The sequence below is a fragment of the Ursus americanus genome, chromosome 30 (assembly GCF_024610735.1).
Source record: "Ursus americanus isolate L20-20 chromosome 30, mUrsAme1.1.p, whole genome shotgun sequence".
Classification (NCBI taxonomy): domain Eukaryota; kingdom Metazoa; phylum Chordata; class Mammalia; order Carnivora; family Ursidae; genus Ursus; species Ursus americanus.
Genome location: NC_142156.1, coordinates 22,571,304 through 22,598,925, shown reverse-complemented (window position 1 = coordinate 22,598,925; position 27,622 = coordinate 22,571,304). Strand labels below are relative to the sequence as shown.

The window sequence follows — 27,622 nt, the reverse complement described above, 5'->3', positions numbered from 1 at the left end:
TGCCCCACACTTTGCTCGAGCCTGTGCGGGGCGTGCCGGTGCTGGAGGGGGGATGCACACGTCTGAAATCGCTGGTTGGGCAGAGGAAGGGAGCACAGCGGGGCCATTCATGAACCCCCCGGGCTCGCCCACCTCGGAAAGGCAACGCTCCTCTGAGTGCTGAGTTATTAGGTCAAGCCAGGCCATTTTTATCTCTTCTCTACTCAGTCCTGCATCTATGCTCCCTTCTTCTAGTGACAAAACCGTATAATTGGGGGGGGGGGTGAGTCTGCTTTCAGTCTCTGCGTTTTCACTGGCTCTGGAGGGAGGCACTGACCCAGGCAGCCAGAGCAGCTAATGCCAGGAGACTGGCGGCCTGATGAGTAGACACGTCATGCAATGGTCTAGGAAGACCCAGTTCTGAGTATTTTGTGTGAATGGTTAGCCAAAAGAACAGTTCTTTTCACTGGAGCACTGAGAGGCTACAAAGCAAGTCTGACGCTCCTAACGGCCATCCTTCCGCCCGCCTGGCCATGGGGTTAACGCAGGAGACAGGCAGAACTGAGAGCCCAAGAGAGTGACAACAATCCTATGAGGACCTCCTAGGAGCACCTGGGTCCAGCTCTGCCTGAAGCTTCTTGGACTTCTTAATGCCACCCCCCGCCCAATCCCTGTTTTCCTTAAACAATTTTGAGTTGGATTTCTTGTTGCTTGGACCCCAGAGTCCTGCCTCCTCCAGAAATCATATAGCATTTCTCATTCTCTCTTTCCCCTCCTTTGTCTCCCTTTATGGCTTGTTTGGCCCTCACATCCTCACGCTGTGTTGTTCTTATCTGTCTCCCCTTTCCAGCTGGTCATCAGCTGTCTGCTAGGACAATCCCAGTGCGGCTTTCAGGGCCACCGTGAACGAGTCGGGCATTGGCGCCTTATCACAGCGTCAACACGAAGGCGTTCCTGAGCCGACCCCGCGCACAGCTGTTCCCGGTCCGAAGTCAGGCTTCACTTCTCTAGCTCAGACATCTCTTTCAGAAGCTGATTTTCCACATACGGGGGTGTGGACTGAGGGGGCTCTGCAAGGTTTGGGGAATTTTTAACTTTGCAAATTCCCCAAGGTTTGATATCTGTCCCCCGAGTTTGCGCTTCCAAGGGACAGGGAGTAATTTCCAGTCTCTCTGGTTCCAGGATTCTTACAAAACTGAATTATCAGCGTATGATCTCGAAGCCTGTACTTTGGCGCGGACAGATTCTGTCATTATTCCTGGCATCTTACAACACATGTCCTGCTGCAACGAAAATGCTCAGTCGGTCGTCTCTCCTCCTTCCCGCGGAAGAAAACCCCTAACGAAGGCCACGGAAACTGGCCTTATTCCAGGCGCCTGCTGGACAATACCCAGGTTCTCTTCTTATCCCCGGAAGAAGAGGAAGGAGAGGCATTTCGACCCTCTGTTTTGGGGCGGTGTCTATGAACATGGCAGTGAACTTGTCCCTAAGCCAGGCACAGCTACTCCTTGAACGGGCGTGCTGGGGGATGTGCTCTTCTGCGTGCATGTCAGTGATGGAGGGGGCAGCTTCAGAATCATCAGAACACATTAGAATTTTCATAAAATAAAAATCTGGACACCGTGCATGACAAGAACATGAGTTCGGGCCACAGAGCCTGAAAGGGGTTTCCATGGTAACCCCACTTTGCCACCGCTAACCACAGACAGCCCCAGACTGGAGGCCAGCTCTTTAGAATTGGCCCCACCGCCCTGACCGACATCCTGCTTCTGTGCCGTGCTCATGAGTCCGCTGGGCCCGACTCACATTTTTTTTTTCTCTCGAGATCGGCTTCAGCAAGCGCCATCTGTAACTCCCAGAGCTGGACGTGTTTGGCTGACTTTTCTATTAAAGTATCTGGAAAGGGCAGCTTGAGAGGGTCCGCAAACCGTCTTCCAGCCTCGCTCACCACCAGGATCAGAAAGATGAAGTGCGGCCATCCAAAGGCCCATGTCGGTTGGCTGCTGTTGGCCTCATCCCCACCGCGTGAGGTGCCCTAACCACGGGAGCGTTAGTGGAGGCCCACGTGCTGTGCACAAAGGCTAACTATGCAATGAAATGCCTCCCATCCGTCGCCTTGACACTCGGCCTTCGTGGCGGCCCAGGTGGCGGGGCTTGACTTACAAGTCCTTTGGTTTTTTTGGAGTTGCATGCAGAAGATGCTAGAACAGGGAAAGCAGCCTCTGATGCCCGGCCCATGGTCCCCCAAACTCTTCTCCCTTCCTGTGTCTTTCTCCCACGCTTGCACGCATGGGGTCACCTGTCCTGGAGAAGCGAGCTCTGCAAACAGCTGCCCCCAGGCACCTCTCTGGGCCAGGGCTGGGCACACAGGCTTCAGGTCCTCTCTTAGGAGGTTGGCCTCATGGCAGAGGCCCTTGCTGGCCTGGAAGTGGGGCTGGGCTGGTGTGCAGGTGATTCTGGGATCCAGGTACCTGGAGCATGGTCAGGAAGGAGGTCCCAAACTCCTGGTGGGCTCATCCCATGGCCTCTGTATTAATTTCCAGCCCAAGATGAAGGTGTTGGCAGTTGTTTCTTCTGAGGCCCCTCTCCTTGGCTTGCAGGGACCGCCTTCTCCCTGTGTCCTCACCCGGTCGTCCCTCTGTGAGTGTGCACCCCCACTGTCCCTGCGTGTCCACATGTCCTCTCCTTCCAAGGCCACTAGGAAAATTGGATTAGGGCCCATCCCAAGGGCCTCCTTGTAACTTAATCACCTTTGTAAAGCTCTATGTCCAAAAACAGTCACATTCTGGTCGATGGAGTGGAGCTTCAGCGTGCGTTTTGGGGGACACAGGTCAGCCCCTGAGAGCCTCCTTCTCCAGGAGGGACACAGGTCTATAACTATATTCTGAGCAAGGCCCTCTGAAGGGGAGGCCCACCGCGCCCGGGTGTAGGGGCTCCACTGCTCTTGCCACTTGCCCACCACTAATGCTACTGGTCCGCTCCCTGCCTTTGGTGACCACGTTTCACAGGTGGATCATCGAAATAGTATTCCTGGATCCACTTTACGTGGAACCTGACAGTATCTGCCCATCACACTATTTGGTGACGAGCTTTCTTCCGAGGACCCCAGGTGGGAGCATGGCTGCAATTCAAGGACACTTTGCCAATTGTAACGGGCTGTCCATCCAACGGGACGTGGTTAGCTCAGAAAAATCACCGAATCTATTGTTAGATCCCTTGGGAGTCCCGTCCCCTCCAACCTTTCCTCCCAAGAACAAAGACTCCGCCGCACATGGATCCTCAAAGACAGTCCCCAGCCCGCATGTCCGAGGCCGACCTTGGAGGCTTCCAATCCACTCTCCTCTGTTTCTATCACTTTTGACTATTTTAGGTTGCACACATAAGTGAGATCACTACAGCATTGGTCTGTTGTGTCTGGCTTATTTCACTCAGTAGAATGCCCTCCAGGTCCGTCCACGTTGTTGTAAATGATCAGATTTCCACCTTTTTAGAAAGCCGAATCATACCATCTTGTATGTACATGCCACGTTTTCTTTATTCATTTACCTGGCAGTGGACGTGGAGGTTGTCTCCATGTCTTGTGTGTTGTGAATAAGGCTGCAACGACCATGGGGGTGCAGACATCTCTTCGCAGAGCGATTTCATCATCTTTGGGTAAATACCTAGTAGTGCGATTGCCGGGTCATAGAGTAGCTCTGTGTTTGACTTCCTGAGCGGCCTCCACACTGTCTTCCGGAGTCACTGCACCAGCTTGCACTCCCACCCAGTGGAAGAGGGCTCCCCTTTCTCCGCGCCCTCGCCAACACTTGTTCTTGCTTGTCTTTTTCATAGTCACCCCAATAGGTGTGATGTGATGGCTCATTTTTTAAAAAGTATGCTGTTCCCTGATGCTTAGTGATGTTGAACTCCTTTTCCTATACCTGGTGGCCATTTGTCTTTCTTCTTTGGAGAAAGGTCTGTTCAGGTCTTCTGCATGTGAATATCCAGTTCTCCCAACATCATTGATTGGAGACCACCCTTCCCCCATTTCTTTGCCTTGGTGCTCTTGTCAAAGATTAGCTGATGGTATGAGTGAGTTCAGAACACCCGCTTTCAGTTCTTTTGGGTGTACATCCAGGAGTGGACTCTGAGCCAGGGCTCAAGCAGGTCTGGCTGGCTGGCTGCGGAGTCTCTGTTTCTAACCAGCAACTCTGCTGATACATCAGCAACTGAAAATTCATCCATGAGCCATGGGTCCGAACATGCAGAAGAGCGATTAACGGAAAGCACTATTCTTTTGGACCCTCCCCAACCACTGTCCAGTCTTCCTCCCTGAGGTGGTGACTTTCACCCATTTCTAATGCGAGCCATCGGTCATGACCCTTGTTTTACCAACTTCAGACGATCCCTACACGCTCCTGGCTATTTGAGATGTCCCTTTGCCTTATTGCATACCACCCTTCCCGCCTTCTCCCTTAAGTTGTTGATGGCCATGTAACTATTTGTCAATCTTTACTTGGTTCTATCTGTAGCATTAAATAATAATATACAGCAATCTCTACTTCTTGATACAGCTACATCAAATTTTGTATTGTCGCGTTCCCATGACCAGATGGGAATGGAGGTGTTTCCATCTCCCTTTGCCTTCTTCTGTCAGCCTGCCTTTGGTTTGATAACACAAAGTTCAGAAACACTGACTCTTCGGTAACCCTCTTTAAATTTTTGTTTGAACTGTAAGTTGATTTGAAAAGTTGAAAAAGAGTACACAATTGCTCAAGTTAAGATTTTCCCTTCACCATCATAGAGAGTCCCAGGATACAATTTTCCATCCTTCCCCTTCAATAAGATGGCTCATACGCCCTCAACAAAATGCAAGTTGCTTCGTGACAGCACACACAAAATAACCATATTCTCTCCATTCCTCTTCCATCAGGAACCAGAAAATCCTTAATTGCTCCACCCAGAGCTGTGTTTTTGTACAGTTTGTTGGCTTCCAGATTTCTCTGCCTTCCCTTTTTATTGAAGAGAAGGGAAATATGTCTTCACGACGTTGCTAAGATCTTCCAGGTTTCCCCTCATCTCCATCTCCTGAAATGGAGCCCTCCATGTTTCTCCTTGAAGACTCGGACTTCATGCCTAATTTGACGTGATGCCTCCGACCCAGCAGCAGAGGTGGTGCTGCATTCCTTCCAGTGGCCGCCCGGGTCAGCTCTGCGGCTTCCTAGGGCCCACGGCCTCTTTAGGGCTCCCATCACTGTCCCCCACAGGTGCCTTCTTCAGAAATGGGCAGGGCTTGGGGGGCTTTCCGTGGGAGGAAACGGCTTCATTTTTCACTCATCCGTGCAGTTTGCCTAGGCTTGAATGTCGACGTCCGAAATAATTTCCACATAGACCTTCGAAATAATCATTCCACATTTTTGTGGCATTGAGCATTGCTGTTGAGACGTTTGCTGCAAGCCTGATTCTTAATTCATTTACAGATTTTTCCCCCTCTTTTGGAGCTTTTAGGATTTTCTTTTTGTCTGTCAAGTTCTTTAACTTTCCAAGCACGGCTTAGATGCGGGTGTTTTAAAAATGCGCATGTCTACTTGAGGGGAACTCTCTTATCCTAAAGATCCATGTCTCTCTATTGGGCTGGCAACTTTTCTTTTATTATTTCTCTGATATTTTTCTTCCCTCCGTTGTCTGGAGTGTCTCTTGAGTGTCTCTTGAGCTCTCCATAGTTGCTGACTCGCTCTGTAGCCTGTAAAAATTCCTGCAGTGTATCTCCCAGTCATTCAATTTAATCTGTACTTTCAGCAATGCTACTTTTAAATCTCCAAGAGCACCTTTTTTTTTTTTTTTGTAATTATTGGTTTCTGATGGTTTCTTCACCATATTCTTGTGTCCTGGGTATGGCTGCTCTGAAAATGATAATGAGGAATTCTTGATTCAATCTTCTGTTGCCTGAAATATTTCTGTTTCCTACACGGCCAATTGATCTGCTTGCTTGTATTGCTTGCTTCTCTTCGGCAATCCATTCCTATTTTGAAACAGGTCATCCCCATTTGCAAAATTCGCCAGTTGCTCTGCAGAGGGATTATAACACTTGAACACCCGTCAGCCTGTGTGGTTACACTGGTCTCGCTCCACGCCCCTCCAGCCCCGACTTGGAGCAACTTCAGTGGGACAATTCAGCAAAAATCGTTGCCACTTTGGAGGATGACAGATGATGGACTGTTCTCATTTGCAGTCATTTGGCCATTTTTTAGACGCTTATTGATTCTTTATGTTTCTTCTTTTGCCAGTTAGGAACTGGTCAATACATGAAAATGACATCCAAATAGGGACGAGGTCGCTGAGAAGCTGAGAAGGGAAGAAATTCTCCGGCACCCCTGAGTCCTCATTAAATACCATCCTCTCTCCGCGCCCCCATGCCTGAATTGTCTGAGGTCCCCCTTTGTCCGTTCGCTCACTGATAAGTAACAATCCACGGGAGGAGTTACTGTATTCGCCTGGGAAGGGGACACGTTAGTCTAGCCCAACTATGACTTCTGTGGAGCTGCAGAATGTGCCAAACTAATGAGAAAAGAGACCTTTGGCAGCTCTTCTCACTGCTCCTCTCTGCTCTATCCTGGCCGTGGTATTAGGAATTTCTCTTTTTCATTAAACCGCTCCAAATGGAGAGAATTCACCAAGCGACAGAGGCACCTTTTGGGAAGTTACAAAGCACGCAGGGACAAGCTGAATCAGACAAAGAGCCCTCATTAGTTGGGCACACTTAAAACGTTCGGACCCGTGAGCATGGATTGCGGTCAGCAGCAAATGCGACGTGCCAGCAGGCGCCTGGGTTCCTCGTCTGGGGCCCTGCCCACTCCCCAGGGGGAAGGCAGATTAACGAGAGAAAAACCAACAAAAGTTTATGAACACGGGCGTCACACCTACACACAGGAGAACTCAGTGATGAGTAACTCAAAGGGGTGGTTAGAATTTGCCGTGAGCATCTTAACAAAAGGACAATCATTTTGTGTAGAAGTGACAAGACAAAGGGCGGGACCCTGAGCTTCTGGGGGCCCCTTGCAGGAAGGTAAATATATGGAGGAAAGTGACAGGAGATCAGACTGTTGGGGAGGCTCGTGCTGGTTTCCCTGGTGCCGTCTCTCGGCTGGTGGGAGTCCACAGTTGTGTCCAGTGATGAAGAATCGCCTGTCCTTCCTGCCAGAGAAGGGGGAGGGCAGAGGGTTTTTCTTGCGATTGCTTCTTTTCAAGTGACTTCAGTTCAAAATAATTGGGGTGGCGTATTCTGAACCCCTTCAAACTGTCCTGAGCACTTGGAATGTGGGGAGTCCAAACTGAGAGGTGCTCCCAGTACTGTCTTGTGGATTTACTCTATTTCTACAGTATTTACTGGATTTTGAAGACTTAGTATAAAAATACAAAATCTCCATTAATAAATGTTTTTACTGATTGCATTCCAAAAGGATACCAATTTAGGTAAATTAGATTAAATAAAACATATCAAAACTAAGTTCAGTTTTTTTAACTTTATAAAATGTGGCTCCTAGAAAATTTTAAATTGCATGTATGACCTGCATTATATTTTTATTGGACCGTGCTGGTCTAAGACCCATGTGAAATGTCTTATCTGTTCATACATCCAACACATTTATTGAGAAGCTACTGTGTGCAAAGCACGGGAGACCCGAGAGGGAATAAGAAGGGGGAGAATGACTGTCTTGCTTGCCGAGGACCGTCTGGGGAGCTCGCTGGAGCTGGCGTGGGCGGATCTGTGTTTTCCGTGCTCCAGGGCAGGCATGGGTGACAGTGTGCACGTGTGTGTTCCGTCCAACCTCGAACCTGCAGGGGGAGCAGTCTAGAACCCAGAGTCATCAGCCTCCCCAACCCTCTTCTGGCACTGGCCAGAGCAGCCCGGGTCGCCTGATAGCTGGAGGGAGGACCGTCTTAGACACGGAGAAGCAGAGCTCTCCTGAAAGTCTGCCTGTCCTTGAGTAACCCGACAGAGGAAACAGGTGGCCAGCCGCGGCGCTGACCGTCTGTGCACGGCCGGCCGGGACACGGGAAGGAGGCCGGCAGCGGGTGGAGAAGGGCACCATCGTCGGGTTCAGTTCCCTCTGTGGCCCACTCTTGGCACTGGAGCGGGGGGCCTGCCCTGAGGACCCACCCCGCCAGGAGAGCACGGGAAGGCAGGGCCCCAGAAAGCTGCACTTGCGCTCCAGGGGGAGCAAGAGTCCGGGACCGGCTGCCTGCCTTCTCTCCCTGGTTCAGGAGATCAGAGCAAAGTCACAGGAGCCCACACTTACTGAACATGCGTCAGGCTCCCGTGCTCAGGCTGTTACCTGGGGACGTGTTTGGTGAGGGGCCGGGGGTGCAGTGCTTCGGGCGGGCGCCGGCTCCGGGCACAGCGGGGTGACCCTCGCTAAACGGCGTGGCCGCCTCCTGACTCGTTTTTCTCGCTTGCGAAGCAGCGGCTGCAGTACCACGAGGACTCCCCCGGGTGTGCGGCGGGCAGTGAGTGAGTGTAGTCTGCGGCCTGGCACAGACCCGCGCGTGCTGAGCGCGGCGTCCTCTGGCCATCGCGTCGGTGCGCATGCGCACCGGAGGCCGCGTAGGAGTGTCCTGCGGCTGCATCCGGCGCCCGCGGACTCTCAGGCTGGGGTCGGAAGTGCTGGCATCCAGCTGGCGGGGCTGGGCTCCGTCCCCAGGCTTTCGGCGAGGAGCCGTGTCTGCCTGTCCTGGCTTCTTGGGGCCGCTGCGTTCCTTCACTCCTGAGGCTTTGTTGGCAGCCCCTGGGCCTCTGCTCCCACCGTCACATCTTCTCCTGTGTCCCCCGGTCCCTCATCGGGACCCTTGTGATGCCCGGTGAGGCGGCACCTTCACACGGTGTGGGGCGAGGACGCAGGTGCCTCTGGGGCGTTACTGCGCAGAGCAGAGGCAGACGGTCTCGTTGTGGTCGCTCCTGCGCTATCCCCCGTCTTCCCTACGCGTCCGCGCAGCCCACGGCCAAGCCCAGCGGGTTAGGGTCAGAGCTGGCCCAGAGCGGTCCTGCCCTTCGGGACTGAGGTGTGTCTCTAACCCATGCGAGTGGCGGACTCGGGCTTTTGCCAGGTCTGTCTGATTCCTGAATCCTTGCCTTGACCACCGTGCAGGTGCAGAAGGGGTGTTTAGGGTCACGTGAATGTTGAACAGAAAAACTAACGGAGGGCCAGTGGCCCACCTGGACTGGTCCTTGTTTTCCCTCTTGCTCATTCATTCAGCTCAGGTTTTTCGGGGGCATTTTATTTTATTGTATTTAAAAAAATTTTTTTTTCCTGGTGGCGTTTTATGTACTGAGTGTTGCGCTGAGGGTATAAATGTCAACACGCATTGGCAGAACCGTCTTGTCCTTCTACCTGTCCCCATGACCCCGCGTACTTTGCTCTAGAAACAAATGTGCCCCTGCATCTTGGGGGCAGAGTAAATCGCGTTTCAGACACAGCCTGTGCTCTTAGTTTTAAAGACTCTTCTCGTGGGTCCTTTGCCAGGCAAAGCTTTGGGGAAGGTGACCAGCCCCGTGCCTTGTTAAAAAATTAAATGGAGCAGATACAGATTTTAATACTTAAACTGGAGTCTGTGAGACACATATCTTAGTTTGTATTCAATAAACGTAATTTCTGCCCAGGTAGACATCCCTAATATTCTGCATCACCGAGTCCCCTTACACGCAGAGTGACTTGATTGTAGCATGGGGGGGGGGTGGTTTTAGGCAGCCTCGTGAGGTCTTCTCCAGGCCCCACGAGGGGTGGGAACCCTAGAATGCTCCCGTGAATTCTAGAGCAGCCTGGGAGCAAGGTCTGGAGGGTGTTGTGCTGGGTTTAGGAAGGGCCCATCAGGTGCCTGTGTGGATAGACAGACCCCCCCCCCAGACAGGATCCTCCCCTCACACCCTCAGCCTCTTGGAGCTTTCATGCATCCGTGGGGAGCAAGGAAGAAAATATGAACTGCTTGAAATTAAATTCTTGTTCCTAAAGGTAAAAGACTTCATAAGAAAAATTAATTTCAGTTATAGCAAAAAAAAAAAAAAGAATATTATATTTTTTTACATACCTGAATTTGTGGCTTAAAAGCCATTCTGCTGGAAATAACTTTTCCTACCTTGAGGTTGTTGAAATTGGAGGCCCATTTGCTTTTACTATATTAAGTCATTTATGTATTATTTTGGCCATTTGTTAAGAATCCGAGGATCCTGGAACCTTCCACGTCTGCCTGAGGCCATGAGCGTCCTCCGTACAAACAGCGAACAGTCATTTAGGGCAGGAATGAGGAACAGCGTCCTATTTGCTTCTTCGGAACTTTGACTCTGGGTCATTACAGCTTTTCTTTTTCACGGACTTGATCACCTTCCTAGGAAAGTGCCTGACGCGTGTTTAGACACCGCCATGCCCCTCAATCACTCCGGTCCCCAAATGTTTGTGCAACTGTGGGGTCTGCCGCAATTTGCACCTCTTCTCTTGGGTGGGAACCTGCTAGCGGGCTCCCCTGGAATAAAGGCTTCATTCGCCCTGGGCAACAAGATCAGAGCTTGGGGAGAGAAGAGTAGTACTTACTCAAAACCAGACACAGCACCCAATGCAAACACCGACCCGCTGCTGGATGGCTCCCGCCCGGGACCGGCATCCTGCTAAGGTCTGGGCCAGGGCGCTTCGCGGACGCATTTCTGCAGATGTTATTTGTTGCAGTTGTATTTGTCTTATCATTCCATCACGATCTTAGTAAACAGACGGACCTCCTACCAGTGGGCACAAGTACAAATCCCAGGGTTCTTTCCTTTCTCCTAACCCTGGGGGTGATCTGGTAGCAAATCCCAATGGTCTTCTGCCTTAAGTGGAGTTCCCGCAGGAGCAGAACGTGGGGCAAGGATCTGGCCTCAGGTGACTAAACTTATATGTTCTAGGTTGAATTGTGTTCCTCCAAAATTCGTGTCCTCCCAGAACCCCAGATTGTGACCTTACTTGGAAAGTGGGTCTTTGCAGATGTGACTGATTAAGATGAGACCAGACTGGATTAGGATGAGCCCTGGGTCCCATGACTGGGGTCCTTTATTATAAGAAGAGCAGAGACACAGACAGGGACACACAGAGAGCAGACAGTGTGAAGACGGAGACAGAGGCTGGGATGAGGCAGCCACAAGTCAGGGAAAGCCTGGAGCGTTCCAGGAGCTGGAAGAGGCAAGGGAGGACTTTATCCAGAGCCTCTGGAGCAAGCATGGTCCTGCCAACACCTTGATACCACATTTCTGGCCCTCTGACTTGTGAGAGAGTAGATTTCTGTTTTTTCCCCTCGTATAGTTAACATACAGTGTTAACTTAGTTTCAGGGGTACAATATAGTGATTCAGTAAATTCTATACATTACTCATGACAATTCACTCCTTAATCCCCATCACCTACCTCCCCATCCCCCTCCCCATCCCCTGGTAACCATCCCCGTGTTCTCTATAGTTAAGAGTCTGCTTTTCTCTTGTCTCTTTTCCTTTGCACATTTGTTCTCTTTCTTAAACTCTGCAGATGAGTGAGATCATATGGTGTTTGTCTTTCTCTGACTGACTTATTTCGCCCTTACTACATGCTGTGCCTCGCACTCCTACCGTCGCCCGCCAGGCTCACGGCCTTCCAGCCACACTGGCGATCTCTCCAAGGCAACATCAGCTTGTTCTTGCCGCAGGGCCTTTGCACCTCCCCTTCTCTGTCTGGAACCTGTTACCTAGTATAGCCTCGTCCTGTGACTACTGCAGTCCCTTCCGTGAACGGTGCCCGATTATCCTTCGCAGCGTCTCCTTATGTCCTGCATGGCGCTGTGTTTTTTAATAATATTTTTTATTATATTATGTTAGTCGCCATGTATGGTGCTTTTTTTTTCACAATCTGATAAAATCATTGGTTTTGTTAATGCTGCTTTTTTAAAAAAATTTTATTATGATATGTTAGTCATCATACAGTACATCGTTAGTTTTTGATGTAATGTTCCAGGATTCATTGTTTGCGTATAACACCCAGTGCACCATGCAATACGTGCCCTCCTTACTACCCATCACCTGCCTATCCCAATCCCCCCCCCGAAGCCCTCAGTTTGTTTCCCAGAGTCCATAGTCTCTTATGGTTCGTCTCCCCCTCTGATCTCCCCCTTCAGCTTTCCCTTCCTTCTCCTAGTGTCCTCCCCGCTATTCCTTATGTTCCACAAGTGAGTGAAACCATATGATAGTTGTCTTTCTCTGCTTGACTTAGTTCACTTAGCACAATCCCCTCCAGTTCCATGCTAGTGTGATGTTTTCTCCTGCGAGAATGTAAGGTCCAGGTGCAACTTACCAAGTGCATGTGGGAACACAGAGACTCCAGCATTCCCGTCTGCGGTCATATTCCGAGGATGGAGGCCAACGTCTCCTCCATGGACCAGGTTCTGTACACGTTGGTTGATGGGACAGGTGAATGCACTTCCTTCTGTGTCTGGGGCCCCATCCTCTGTCCCATCCAGTCTAACCCCGTACAGTCCTATTCCACGTGACAACTCTCTGTCTGGGGCCGACACCGTGCTCTGAAGGCTCAGCGCTCAGACAGTCCTCCCAGATCAGGATGGCCCAGGCCTTCCCACCATGCCCTCACTCACAGGACAGAGAAAATCAGAGAAAATGTAAATCTTGACCCCAAACTTAACCTGCATTTTTAAGATCAATGAAATTTCACAGTCTGGTAATTTCTTTCCACCCAATGCCCTTTCTGACAGGAAAGAAAAGGCTTTCGGACATTCTGGTCAGTGGAATATAAATTGAAAAAAAGTGTCCTGATTTGCTTCATTCTTTGAAACATTATCTAATGTTCTCCCTGAAAGAGAAACGGTAACAAGATAACCTGACTTTCTCCTTCTTCTCAGTTCTACTTTATAAATGGGCTCAATCTAAATTTTCAAATGAACACCTTCATCTCAAAGAACTCCTACGTCGGAGCCCCCTGGGTTTTCCTTTAGTGTTTTTGCTGCACCCCACCCAGGGCCGCCTTTTCCAGCCGGAAACGTCCAGATGCAGAAAGCAGAGCAAAGCCTCAGTATTTGGTCAAAGGTTCGACTGTCTTGGGCCACTCTGAAGAACGTGGCTCAAATGCGCATTTGGGAAGCTGCTGTGTCTCGTGCATGTGGCCCGTGGTCCCAGCAGTGCTGTGTGGGAGGAGGGCTTTCACAGGTGCAAGCCAGGCCCCCGTGCCAGCCGTGCCCCCTCTCACCTCCCCTGCAGCGCCCGGGAGTTTGTCCACATCAGCCAGCACCTCGAACGCGCCCTGTGTCCCCAGGGTGGCGTCTCTGAGCTCTGTGGCCACCACAGTGCCCCCATCAGAGGCTGTCCTGGCGTCCTCCTCTGTGGACATGTGTCCCAGGGAACGGACACGGTGCTCGGTGAAGACGGCCGGTCTTGGTGATGGATGGCAGGCAAGACCCTCCCAGCTCCAGAGCTCTGGGTCCAGCCTAGGTGCCTCCTTCCTCCTCCCTCTGCCTGACGACTCTGTACCCCCGGCTCTGTGTTAGGGGACCCCCTGCTGCTTACTGCGCAGAGGCCAAGCAGGGTCTGGGGTTGTCCACCCTCCAAGGCAGCCCGTCGTCCAAAACATGACTTGTCAGCGGAGCCTTCCACTCTTCCGTATCTTCAGTTTTGCTTAGTTTCTTAGGCATGGTCCCGTTCCTGTCCAGTGCAGGGACTGGCAAATGCCTTACGAGGACATTGCACGCTGCATCCGGGGCTCACCTCCCTGCAGGCCCCTTTCTTCGGGCATCTGGGCCGCATGTCCTTGCTGCTGTCCTCGTCCCAGACGTCATTCTTGTCTGTGAGCCCAGGGAGCCTGCTCCGAGCTCTGGCCCTGCCTTTTGGTTCAGTCTCTGAGCTCTGCCAGGTGAACCAGTGAGGCCCCAAGGGGAAGCGTGGTGGTGGAGGGGGCTCACTCAGTACACTCCCCATGTGCCTGGGGTCTTTGCCCTTCAGGGCCGATGCCTGGGTGGCTCTCCAGCACCTTGAAACAGCTGCTTCTTAAACTTTGTGAAACTCAGGCCATTATTCTCTATAGAGGAGTCAGTCCGATGGAGCAAGCCCTTCCCGGGCCACAGAAGGTGAGTCTGGCTGTCACTGCGACCCCTTTTGCCTTGCCCCCCAGTGCCCATTCTGCCTCTGGCCTGGAGTGTGGCCTGTGGCGTCTTCCCAGAAGGTGCAGCCCGCATGCCACACTTGACAAGCAGGTGGTGCTCTTGCCCAAATTAGCGCGATCGCCTTTCCTCCAGGCGGCCTTACTGACCAGCAAAGAGTGGGCTGGACTTCCGTCCCCAGGCTCCCCCTCTCCCTGGCCGGCCCCGTGCGTCCCCCCCGGCCTGTGCCACCACCCATGACTTACACGACCATCCATTTTCCGTGGAAGGCTGCAGAACTTTCCCTGTTCATTTATGCTTTAAAAAAAAAAAAAATCAATATTTGCACTTTGATCTCCACTACGGAAGAAAAGAGAAATCCGAGAGCAAAAACCTGTAAGGCCACATCCAAAGCGCCAACACAGGCAAATTCCATCGTTTTTATAAATATTTTACTACAGTGCTGGGCTACTAAAATTGAGAAAACAATTTAAAAGTCACATCTGTAATGGTATACTTTCAAATTATGAAGGCAACCGTGCAAAATTGTGTGCTGGTAAAAAGAAAACTACAAGGAAGGGTATATAAGGACAGTTGTTCATTTGTATTTCTGGGAGGGGGCTAGAAGGCTTTTTTCCCCCTTTATTTCTTCTGCTTTTCTTTGTTTTCCAGATTTTACGTAATGAGCCTAAATTGCTTCTTGGTCAGTTTTATTACATTTTTAAAGCTACATGTAAAGCTCGTAGGAGTGTAATAATTAGGACCACGGTCTTTGGGGATACGAGCGTGGGTTTGAGGCCTGGCTCGGCCTCGCCCCAGCTGTGACCTTGGAGAGGACGCTCTGAGCCTGGTTCCTCATCTGTGACACGGGGGGGGGGGGGTGCACCTGCCTCAGCGAGTGGCTTCGAGGGTACAGGCCAGGCCTGACACAGACTGTTCAGGGGAGTGGCTTACGTTTATTACCGTAGTTACGGTTCATATTTAAAAAGCGTCATGTCAGTAAAAATAGTGTCAACACACGATTGCCAGTATTAACAAAGATGAATGCTAATACGCACTCATGTTGGAGATCTGTTCGTGTGAGCTAGAACGGTTTCGTGTTCTGAGAGGCCGTGCGGGTCCGTCTGGGCACACCGCAGGGAACAGAAGAGCAGGGGGAGGCACGCGGCCCAGCACGCACCAACCCCACCGCGCCCCCATCCTTCTGCTCGGTGTCTGCCCGCGTCTCTGCCTCCGCCCTCTGACCGCCAGCGCTTGGAGGTCTCGTTAATCATTCCACCCCTTGCTCGCTGCCCCGGGCCAGGCACATAGCAGGTGTTCAACAGGTGTGTGCCGAGTAGTGGGACCAGCATCCCCGAGACAAGCTGCTCTTGTGCTCGCTGCTCGTGTGAGCAGGAGGAATTACGGCTTGTGCAGCCAGACAGCTTCCCTGTGGCTGTGAGCCCGGCTCCAGTCTCAGACGCAGGTCACCGTGAGAAGCTGGTGCCGTCTAGGAGGCGGTGCTCGCGCATCGCACCTGTGACCTTGTTTGCAGAAGGAGCTGACACACAGCCTTGCGGCTGCGTAAGAGGTCGTGTGTCTGCAGACTCGGTCAGTGGGGACACAGGCTCCCCCATCGGGGGCGGGCAGGCAGGCCTGCAGGCTGGGTGGAGAGCATCGGCACTCAGAAGAAGGCAGCGTGGGGAATCCTGCTGACCGATCCAATGTGTTTTAGGGTTGGACAAATGGTTTTAAATTACCTCTATTTAGCGCAGGTACACATAAGGAGAAACCGCCCTCTGACCCCACTCAGCACACACACGAGGTCTCTGTGGAGGGAAGGGCTCCGGCCCCAAGGGAGAGGTTGGGACGGTGCGATCCCGTGTCACAGGCCGCGTGGACGTGGCGGCAGGCGGTGGTCCCTGCTGACAACACAGAGCTCTTCATGGGAGTTGGTGTTGCTAACAGACCGGGGCGGCCGGCCAGCCCAGCTTTCCCCGACGGGCTTCATGGGACATGGGCCTTCTGGTTCATTTTTTTTTAAATTAATTTATTTTTAAATGGAAATGTATTTGACATAAAACAGGGTGTAAACTTAAGGTGTATAATATTTAATTTGGGAAATAAAAAAGGCGTTCCACTTTTAAAACCAGGTCAGTCCCCGGGGACACGGACCAGGCGGTCACCCCAGCCTGGACTCTTAGCTCTCCACCAACAAGGACAGGTGTTCCTTGAGCCCCTTGCCTGGGGAGGAAGCCCTCCACCACCCTCGCTGTCTCAGGAACCCAGCGCTGGCACAGCTCAGGGGACCCGAGTGGACCATGGGGCTATCCGCCCAGAGCTGGCGGCTGGCTTCTTGCAGGTGCATGGGGGGGGGAGGTGGCTGGCTCTGATCCCTTTATAAGTTCAGGGCAGAGATAAGCACCCTGCATTGGAGCCAACCACAACCCTCCTTCCCCTTATCTGGAGCCTTCGTCTTTTAAAGAAATGTGTGACTAGCGACATAGCCAGCTAGATTTAGGAGTGGACACAAAAGGTCTTGAAGACTCTGCTGCCTCTCCCACTGCACCCATCCAGCCGTGTTCGGGCGTGCGGAGCTCTCTTGGTGCCTTGACTGGGAAAACGTCACCGCGCATGAAGCCCATCAGCCCCCCCTCAAGAACAGGTGTCACTTGACGACGTCGTGGGGATGACGATCCCACGCGGGCAGTTGTCAGGAGTCTCCCGGGAGGATAAGACCCCAGAGCATCTGGGCAAATCTGCAGAGACGGAGAGGAGACCGGTGGTTGCCTGGAGCTGCGGGTTTCCGAGGAATGGGGAGTGATTCTAACAGGTATGGAGTTTCTTCCTGGAACCACGACAATTTCCTACAATCAGTGTGTGGTGAAGGGTGCACACCTCTGTGAATAAACTAAAAACGAGTGCATTGTGCCCTTGAAATGGGCGAATGTTACAGCCTGTGAATCGTGTCTTGAATGAAGCTGTTACTAAAAAAAGAAAAATCCCACCACCTTACCTTCTACCAAAAACTGCTCTACCCCCAGCTAACCAACAGCAACCACAGCCCCACGGAAACCTCCAACGACAAACACGAGAACAGTCAGAATAAATGAAGCCCTTTCCCCCAGCTTCCCACCCTTGTGCTCTGGCCGGATCTCGGACCGGCGGCCTCCGCGTCGCTCTGGAGCTTGGCGGCCCCGCGTCAGCAAACTGTGTTTATCGGCCCTCCTGGCGGTTCTGGGCACACGCAGCCTTGGGAGCTGCCGGTGCCCAGGATGCTGGACAAGAAATCCCAGGGATTACTGCAGATTCGTCGCAGACCCGAGAGGAGGACAGAGGTCGGCACCTCGAGCCTGGCGAGGCTCCTTCCCAGAAACCCAGGCGGTCTCTTCAGTGCGCTGTGCATTTGGCAGGGAAAGAGGAAACAGGCGTCAAATGGAAAAAGAAACACCCCACGACATACAGACTTGTCAAGCCATGGAAAGCATTTTAATGACAATTGGCATCACAGGTATAAATAAATATCTCCTTCTTTCCGTCTATAATATGTGCTAGAAATATCTTTTTAAAAGGTCCAGCTAAGGTTACGAGGCTTCAAGGACCCTTTCTTAGCTACTGATTTTAGTAATTAAAAAAATAAAAACCATGAGCGTCCTGGTATCCGTGAGCGAGGGCTGCCGAGAGCAGGACGAACCGGCCAGCCGCCCATGGTCCCAGAGCCTGGCAGTTCCCGCAGGGCCGGTTCACCGCACCGTGCTCTTCTCTGCCACCTACAACTGACTTTGGATGAGTGCATCTTGCCGTGTGCTGCTACACGGCTGGGCTGTTAGAAACCACACTGATGGACAGTCTAACATAGATCTTAATCCCTTCAGTTCGCGCCGGCGTGCTCCGCCCAACAAAGTCAGAGAAACAACTCAAACACCCTCCAACAGTTTTTATCTTGGTTCATTTCTCAGTTATCTGTAGGTCTCGAGACAGATCTACCACGGGAGGCTGCACAGATTATTATTGGGTATGGCCTCTCCCTGTGGATGTGACCGGACCTCCCCTGACATGGGGTGTCCCTGCGTCGCCAGCGATGGAGCCACGGGGTGCTGGGCCAGCTCGCGTCTGTGCGGCTGGCTGCGTCCCCTTGCAATGGCCCCGGGCAGCATCCTGCCCACTGGCTGTGGCCCCGGCGCTGGGGTGGCAGGGGTGGCAGGGGGTGGCAGGGGGATGGCCGGTCAAGGCAGTGCCCTGTCCCCCTCTGATTGTAAGACCCCAGCAAACATCAAGGCTGGAGGGACACAGAAAAGCATCAAACTTAACTACTTCAAGGTTGGATTAATTGAGACTCTTGCTAAGAATTCATCTAATGTATAGGAATATAACGTATGTTTAATTTAGGAAAAATATACCACTTGATGCTCGGAAAAAACATTCAATACAAATCAAGTGGACATGTAGGACACAGAAAGAAAATGTTGGGGGGCTGGGGGAGACAATGTGGGAGCACAGAAGATTTGCAAGTAAAGACAAAACCCTCAGGTTCACCCCAAGAAGCGGCGGGGCTCTGGCCCCTCTCCTCTCCGCGCACCCGCCTCCCGGGGCTGACGGATCGAGGCCATCTTCCCAAGGGGACACCGAACCAACACGGAAACTGTCCCTCAGCAGGCCCTCGCTGTAGGTTTTGCTCCTTTCTTAGAAATATAAAGAGATGATCACTTCTGTCTTTTTATTTGTCTTTTTGCATTTTTTAACAAATAATTTTTGGTAGCTTGTCTGTGTTCTATTTTGACTCATAAAATCACCTTCCGAAGGTGGCCTCGTGTGCAGGCCAGCGTCTCAGTCGGACACCCGCCCAGTTTGCTCCGCTGACTCCGGGGACTCTGCCGTCCCCGGCTGCTACAATCCCTCGCTGCAAGAGACGCCAGCTCAGACCTGCTCCGGAACCGAGTGAGGCGCGGGTGCCCCAGGGGCCTACGCCTGGTCCTGGAATTTCTCCAGGTAGTTTCTGAGCTCCTCGGGGGCGCCCGCGGCCACGTCCTGGCACACCCACTTGATGTCCTCGCCACCGCCGCCCAGGATGGAGTTCACGGTGGGGCAGCCGTCGTCCGGTGGGATGGTGGTGAAGGTGGTGAACTTCACCTTCTTCCTCTTGGAGGTGGGCGAGTGCAGGGGCTCGAGTTTCGGGTCCCTGGCCGGCCTGGCCGCCGAGTCCGGCCGGTGCACCTGGCCCTGCACGTGCTGCCGGGCACCGCCGTTGAGCAGCAGACGGCTGCTCTCCTCGCTGCCGCCGGGCGCGTGGTCCAGGACGGTCGTGTGCTCGTCCTGCGGCGGCGAGCCCTCGCCCGCGTGCTCCAGGAGCTCGGCCTCGTTGCCCAGCCACACCCAGTCGTGCGAGTGGGTCACGGAGGCCTGGCTTTCCAGGGGCACCTGCTTGTGCCGGTACTTGAGGGCGAAGGTGGCGCAGTTGATGAGGAAGACGAGGATGGCCAAGCAGAAGACGCCCAGTAGCGCGTACATGCCGATCTCCAGGTCGCTCAGGCCCCGGGGCGTCTGCACCAGGTCGCTGGCGCCCAGCCCGCCCCCCGCCCGGGGCGGGTCCACCTGGGCCGGGAAGTTGGTGAAGTCCAGGGGGATGTTCTGCAGCTGGCTCTCCCCGGACGGCCTGCCCGCGTCCGGCCGGCTGCTCTTTACCACCCGGTTGTCCAGCAGCGGCCTGGCCGTGGTGCCGCCTCTCCGGAGGGCCCCTTCCTCACGCTCCGCGGAGGAACTGCCGTGGAAGGGCCCCTCGGGCTCCTGGCCCTTTTGCCGGCGGTCGCTGGCGTGGTTCTTGATCTCGGCCTCGTCGCCGTCCCCACCCCCGCCGGGGCTAGAGTCAGCGTCGTTCTGGCCAAACTTGACCCTGACGCTGCCCACGCCCACGGCCAGGACGCTCTTGCGTTTGGACTTTTGGCAGGCCTCCGCGATGGTCATGTCCACTCGGACCAGTGGTCCCTGGCCTTCCCCTTCAGCCGTCACCACCGGCCACCGGGGAGAGCGGGCCTGGGGGATGGACACGACGGCCTCGTCCAGGGAGGTGGCCGTCAGGGTGAAGTCCTTGGTGTCGTAGATGTCCAGGGGCGTCACCGAGCCGTCGCTGAGCTGAAGCCAAGTGCTGACCACCGCTTCCTGCAGGGAGAGAGGCCATTAGGAGGGCACCTCTTCAGAAACTGCCCGCCCTCCCGGAACAGAACCCAGCGAATCAGGATCTGGACTGAGATACAGACCTGGCGCTGATGAATCTGGGGAGAAAACATGCAGGTTTGATATCAAGATCAATCACTGTGACTGAAATAACAATAAATGTAGACTGGTGACGTGGTCAGCATCATACTTACCGGGGACACGCACAGGGACACCTGACTGAGACCCCCCCCCCCGAGATCTCTTGACAAAGACACCGAGTCTCGGCGCTCCCTGCTGCCCACTGCTGCCCCCGCCTCCTCTCACCAGGGTTCAGCCTCTCACCATGTCTGGATTGGCCGCGGTAACCTCCCTAATTCAGCATCCTCCCTCACACCTGCAAAGTCCAGTCCCCGTGCAAGGTGACACACACCCAGGTTCTGGGAGCCGGGACGCGGCCACCTGTGGCGCCAGGCCTCCTGGGAACCCACCACGGTGCTCAGTGCCGTCCGTGCACGGGCTCCCTTGACCCTCACGGCACCCCAGGGCAGGTGCTGTGACCATCACTGCTTCTCATTCTGCAGGTGAGGCGACCGGATTGCGGGGAGAAGGAGGAGCCCGTCCGAGCTCGCCCAGGCAAGTGGCGGAGCTGGGGTTTGAGCCCAGCCCTCCTGCTCGAGTCCGGACCACCGCGGCTGCCCTGTCTCCTGGCGGCCGGTGGCTCTGAGGTCACTGTGCGGACCTGGGGCTGAAGGAGACGATTTTGATGTGTCTGGAATTCTCCCCTGTTGTCTCAGACCAGGATTTAGTGAGGTGTGTTAGGAGCCCATGGAGAGGATAGCCGGAGCCCGAGGGGGAAGAAGGGTCACCTGCGGGCGCTGGCCGCGGTGTGCGGGCCGCTAAGTCTGTGTGGCCCTGAGTGTGCTTGTGATGCTTACTTGGGGGAGTGTGTGATGCGTACCTGGGGAGCTCTGGCAGGGGAGAGGGAAGGGGGTGGGAGGCCGGGAGGGGAGGGGTGGGCACCGACCACGACAGGGGCCCAGGCTAACCTCTGTGGGACAGTCCGCTGGGGCTTGTGGGGGAGGTGCAAGGAGCAGAGTGGACAAGGTTTGTGAGATCGGTCAGAGCTGACGGAGCCCCAGGGGTCTGTTCTGGGTGAAGATCCAGGGTTTCCCCTGGTCCCAGGTTCCGGGCATAGACGACAAAGGGCCAAGAATTCAATACGAGTTGTGAAGTAAATACACGGATCTGCTCTTTCTCCTGGTCCTTTCGTTTTCGTCTTTGTTTGTTTGTTTGTTTTGTTTTAAACAATCCTTCTGGGCCTCCGTTTCCCCGACTGAAAGTGGCGGTGTGAACACCTCGACCACAGGGTCTGAGAGAGACATCTTCGTGGCTTGGCTAGGGTCTACCCCTTTTTTCTGGCAGGGACTGGAACACCAGCTTTGGGGAACCCGGTCTTCCCCACTCAGGGTCTGCGCATGGGGTGGGCTGGACCGGCCCCTCCAGGTCCACAGCTGGGCATGGGACCGTCCACAGTGGTTGGCTCGGGAAGGGGCTCGGGATGGAAACCAGCCGATGGGATGGGATCCCTGGGCTTTGGCTGGACCCACAGAGGAGAAGTTTGCATTCCCTGGGGCTGCCGAGTTGGGGTGCAAGGCTACAGTGGTAGTGGCCTGCAACTTAGGGGGGATCTCCTGGAACAGAGGGTCAGCACAGGGGAAAGAAGAGTTATGGGATGGAGAGAGAGGGGGAGGGAGACTGTCTTAAGAGCACGTTCCAACAACAAAGGAGACGGGCTGTGGAGCAACCATTTAAAAACTAGGTAAAAATACCCACAAAAAAGCAATGCAAATTCCTGGGACTCGGAAAGGAAGAGGGAACGCATACCAGAGGGGTGCCTGCAGACAGCTGCTACCGAGGGGGCCTGAGGGCAGGTGTCAGAGCTGCTGAGAAGGCTTGCCAGCCAGTGGCGGGGTGCTGATGCCCACCCAGGGACTGTCAGATGGGGATGCATAAAGCCAGAACCGCCGAGGGGGGATGAGGAAATCCTCCCCACTGGGCCGGAAACAGCAATGCTGCTTATCTGTGCTCTGAGCACAGCTGGGAAAATGTGTCCCCTGGAAATCCAAACCCCATCGCTTCCCCACACCTGGGTGTGGGGTCTGCAGTTACGTGACCTGTGTGGCGCATAGCCTTCAGCAAAGAGCGGCCCGTGCAAATGCGGGATTGCAAAGAATTCCCATCAGGAGCAAAGAGAGGCAGCCACAGCTCGAGAGACACTCTGATAAGACAAAATGACACTCCCGAGAGGGAGGGCTTTACCATGACAGGAAACCGTAAACAATTCACGCTGCTCAGCAGACCAAGGATTTTGGTTACTAGAACAACTGAAAAAGGTGATAAAATAAGATACAGCAGCAATAACAACAAAACAGCCCAAACTGAAATAAAACAGTTTATGGGACGTGGATGGAGAGGAGGGCTGAGCAGAAAAAGAACAGGACGGTGTGGAAAGAACCACCTAGAACTTCCAGAAACAAAAACATGCTCTGGTGGAAATCCATCACCCACCGGCTGGTTTGCAAAGCAGAGTAGACACATCTGGGGAGAGAGGCAGTGTCCGGGGAGACAGAGCCAGGGGATGTACCCAAAATCCAACCACAGGATGAAACATACAGAAGACAACTTGAAGGAAACGAGGGACAGGATGAGAATGACCAAGAGTTTCTGGTGACAAGTTGCAGAAGGGAACCAACGGGGCAAGTCAGTGTTCGAAGACATCGTGGCTGGACATTTCCCAGAATCGAGAGCAATAGTGGATAATGAGAGCGAAGCTTTCTGGGGACACTGAGCCGCGGGATCTAGCCTGACCTGAAGATACCAACCCCCGGGCATGAACTGATCAATGCCGACGTCTGCTCGGGCCAGCTTGGGTTGGGTCTCTGTCACTCGTAACTGAAAGCGCAGACCAATGCCGGTGCCGGTGGCCTGAGAGGGAAGAGTGAGACTGCTCACGGAATCTGGGGAGGGCATGGCGCTTGCTGGTGGTGCCTGCCCGCTCAGCTTTCAAGGGTCACTCTGTAGGATGGTTTTGCCTGAGGGCATTCTCTGGCCACTGGAACCCATGCCTGTAGCCAGAAGTGCCAAGGAATTAACACCCTGCAAAGGCAGCCCTCAACCCGCTTCCTTGTCCCTGGTCAATGCTGTTTCCCCAGCAGACGCAGGCTCCGGGAGCCACAGTGGGGGCCGAGCGGGAGACACACTCTACTGACTGTCCTCCATCCCCGGGAGCACTTCCCGACTCCCCTACGGGGGCTCCCTTCACATTTGAACAGGAATCCTCGTGCCGGGCTCAGCTTCTGGGGGAATCAAAGGTGAGACAGGCAACATGGCTTAGTAATTTTGCTTCCCACCCTTGTCCCCTCTGTGCATGTCCATCGGCAAGACCCCCTTCTAGCGCCCAGATGGGATGCATGAATGCTGGGGGATTCCTCCCTTCACTTCTCCATCCTGGCTTCTCTGGAACATATGAGGCACAGGGGAGGTATAGGCTGCTGCCCTCGTGTTTACAGGCGTAAAAATCTTTCAGCTTTTGTATCTCAGGGTTGAAGTATCAAGAACAAGGTGCTAGCCTTCCACACGCCGAGGGCTGACATAAAAACACAGTTCACACGGTCTGCGAGTTCATCCTGGCTGACTTTCCACCCTGAATTAATTTTTCTTCACAAACTCGAGACGGAGAAAGAACTTCACATAGAGCAAGCCCCCTGAATGGCAGACGATCTGAATTAAGCCCTCGGAACACCACGGGCTTGCGGAAATCCATCCCCGTCAACCCTGCTGTGTGATTGAGAGTAAGTCCCTCCATTAGCTCCTTACAGTGAGGCGGGAACACAGGGCTCTCTCGGCAGAAGCCAATGCATTTCCCCAAAGATGAAAAATTCTGAATGACTTAAAATAACACATGCCCAGGAATGATTTAGAGCTCCATCCTTTCAAGAGTCGTGTCTGCAAATCGAATGAACTACATCCATAAACCGCTCCCGAGCCAGTGCTGGGACCTCCAATTACCAGGAGCCGATGAAGACAGATGGGAGACATTGCCCAGGGACTGGGGGCTCTGCCCCACGCCAGCGAGGCTGCCACGCCAATCAGCCCTAATGAATCACCCCTTCTCGGCAAAGAGCTCCAAGCTCCCTGCTTCGTCTCCCCACTCTTCTCCTCTCCCCTTACTTTGCTGTTGAGGAAGCAGAAACAGCACGCCCCCGGGAGAGGTGAGACGGAAGCCAGCAACGGGGCCGACACGGGTGGGCATGTGTTCCAGGTCCCTCCCACGCATGCTCCGAGGCACGGTCAGGGAGCAGCTGCACGATTTCTAGAATGACACACCCTCGTCTTTGGAACCCAGGACCGTAAGGAGATGCCGCTCCCACGACGATGGTCTGGTGTGCGGCACGGTTGACCTGAAGAGAGGGACATCCGCCTGGATGGTCTGGGTGAGCCCAGTGTAGTCACAGGGGCCTCTGAAAGCGGGAGATTGGTCTAGCTGGAGGCAGAGGGGAGCTTAGAGAGGGAAAGCGTGGAAGGCCTCCATGCACCTTGCTGGTTTTGAAGATAATGTGGGTGTGGGAAGTGAGCAGGAACATGAGTGGCCTTAGGGAGCCCAGCGAGGCCCCCAGGGGGCAGCCAGCAAAGAAAGCGACACCTGTCACAGAACTGCAGAGAGATGGACGAGCAGGGAGGCCGATTAGTCCCCAGAACGCTGGCTGACTCTTTGCTCTCAGCCTTGGGTGCCCCGAGCCTGGAGCCCAGCGGAGCCCACGAGGCTCCCGAGCCAGAGCTCAGCTTGTAAGTGGGTGTTGCTTTAAGCCACTAATTTGTCACTGCGGTTCATGGCAGAGGCCAGGACTGGGACGACGCTGTCCTGTGGGTTTTCACAGCCTCCGTCACCGTGCTCTGGAACATGGTGCAGCTGCTCTGACCCGTCCCTCCCTCCCCCCGCCCTCTTGTCGAGTCAGGCACAGCGACTGCCCTGCCCCTCTCCACCCCTGCCCTCGAGGCCCCTACCTGTTTGGGGGTCCGCAGCAGCTCCTCAGCTGTGGCCACTGCGGTGATGGCCTTGCTGTTCTCTGTGCTGGGATGGAGGGTGACAGACAGCCCAGCCACGAGCTGGATGGCCAAGTCCGTCACTGCTACCTTGTCATCTAACACGGTTACCGTCTTCTCTGCCAGGATGGAGTCGGACAGTGGGGACAACACCTGTAGGATTGGCAGGACAGAATATTGCCAGATGCGGGAATCTCCCCCAGCAATACTTCCACCTCGCCCCGGGCCTGGGTCCAGGATGCCGGACAAAGGAGTCAAACGCCTTCTTAGTATAGATACACCAGCCCTTACCATGCCTCTTTGCAAGAATCAGACAAAGCCACCCTTCCCCAAGACACTTTAGCTCTGTCTGTTGTAAAATTGCAATAAATGTTCAAATCCATTATATTTTTAGAAGGAAATGACCCCTCCCATGTTGATGAGGCACTCTTGTACACTGCACAACCTGGTTAACTGCACATGACCATCCTGACTGGGCTCCTGAAAAGTCGCACACAAGTTGACTTTGTGCAACCTGAATCACATTCTAAATGAACTACGGAGCTAACGGGTAAGAACTGAACTACAAATAGTCTACTGCCCCCTCCCCGGACCCCTGGCACAATGTATCCTCTGCTGAAACATTACTTTTGGCCGCATCTCCTAAACCAGATGTCGCCCGTGAGATCTCCAAATGAAATGATGGAAACATCCCTATTGTTACCACATATGGTTGTGGTCTCAGGATCCAAAGGGATACCCCAGAAGGTGCAGTCAGTGGGGCAGAACTGGAGGGGTTTCGGAAAAGGCCCACCGCTCCCTGCCATCTGATCTGAGATCCTACCATGCTATGCATTTCCTTGAGCAGAAGGCTAGGAGGCCTTTGGAGAGAGTGCGTTGGAAGAGTCCGAGGCAGAACGACTAGGGCTGAAAGGGAAGGAGGGAGGCACCTCCCCAGCCCCGGGCAGGAGCAGCACGGAGGGAAGCGGGATGAAGTGTGGGGAGTCGGAGGCAGGACGGGGAGTGCCGGGAGGTGTCGGGAATGGAGGACGCAGGAGTGGAGAGAGGGGACACACGGGGTGCTGAGGCCCTGTGGCCACCAGCCTCTCAATTCTGTTTGTAAGGAGATTGGGACTCATAGAGCTGGTCCAGGCTCACCTTCCAGTGTCCAGGATGCCACACTGGGGGCCAGGAATTGGGCACAATGACCCACCCTTCCTGCGAGCCTCCTGCCACAGCCGGCATGGTATCTGCTGCCGAGCAGGCAGAAATCCGGGCTCTGGCTCCCTACCTGAATGGTGGTCATGCCGACCTCCCGCCCGACCAGGATCCTGCTGTCCTGGAGGGTGGCCACGTGGGGTTCCTCCAGCTTCATGAAGTCTGCAACCAGGTGGGTGACGTCGACCTGCCAGTCGGGGCCGAGCAGGTGGCTGAGCTGGCCCCATGGGCCAGCGCCCTCGGCCACGAACTGGGTGAGGACGCGCACGGTGGCGTGCTGGTACTGCAGGGCACAGCCGCGGCCACGCCGCTCCTCCTCGTCCTCGTCCTCACTCTCTCGCGTGGGTCTGGGGAACGAGGAGAAGCTCTCAGGTCCCAGGAATGGGTTCAAAGACGCGCCGGAGTCACATGCCAGACAGGCAGGGGGCTGCCTTCGCCACCAAGGGATGCATCCCAGGCGGGAGCCTCGGGAGCCCGCGGGAGCGCCGGTTCCACCACGGGTGGCACCGAGGCCCAGACGTCTCTTTCTAGGAGACGTTCATTGGCGAAGGACTTAAGAGCTAACACTGACGGAGTCTACACTGTCCAGTCCATAAGTAGCTGACAGCCACGTGTGCCTGTTTACCATTTAATTTAAATGAGCAAGAATTAAATCAGTGATCACACAAGCTGTATTCCAAGCACTCCCCAACCACACGTGCTAGTGGCTGCCATTGTGGACAACGTGATTCTAGAACATTCCACCACTGCAGCAAGGTCTATTGAACAGAGCTGTACCGTGCTCTTGAGATGGGCCCTTCTAGGCTCCCCACGAATGGACTCTTCATCTCAGAACATTATAAGGCAAAACTGTGGCTCATGTGTAGAAAAATGTATCACTTCTGTCGCTTCGTTCTGGGGGCCCCTTTCAGGCCTGTCTGCGAGAAGCCCAGGTGCAGCACGCACACAGTCTGGGGTTGATGTGGACCGTGCCACTGTTCAGCCTCCTGCCTGGCTGGTTATCCCGGGCCTTGGTGAGGCTGGAGAGAATGTAATCACGCGATCATACCAGCACCTACCACATGCTGGCCCTGTCCTGGCTCCTGCAGTGTGGTCAGTAA

General features: G+C 54.1%; 1 protein-coding gene across 1 annotated transcript in view; it reads right to left on the bottom strand.

Moving 5' to 3' along the window:
- Window positions 1-17,536: 17,536 nt before the first annotated feature.
- TMEM132C (transmembrane protein 132C) overlaps window positions 17,537-27,622 on the bottom strand; it is a 196,992-nt gene continuing 186,906 nt past the window's right edge. Inside the window, exons 7-9 of the mRNA XM_087857167.1 lie at window positions 26,596-26,869; window positions 25,287-25,478; window positions 17,537-20,225 (exon numbers count right to left, since the gene is read on the bottom strand). Coding sequence (XP_087713293.1) covers window positions 19,032-20,225; window positions 25,287-25,478; window positions 26,596-26,869 — 1,660 coding nt within the window. The 3' untranslated portion in view covers window positions 17,537-19,031. The remainder of the gene's footprint in view (window positions 20,226-25,286; window positions 25,479-26,595; window positions 26,870-27,622) is intronic.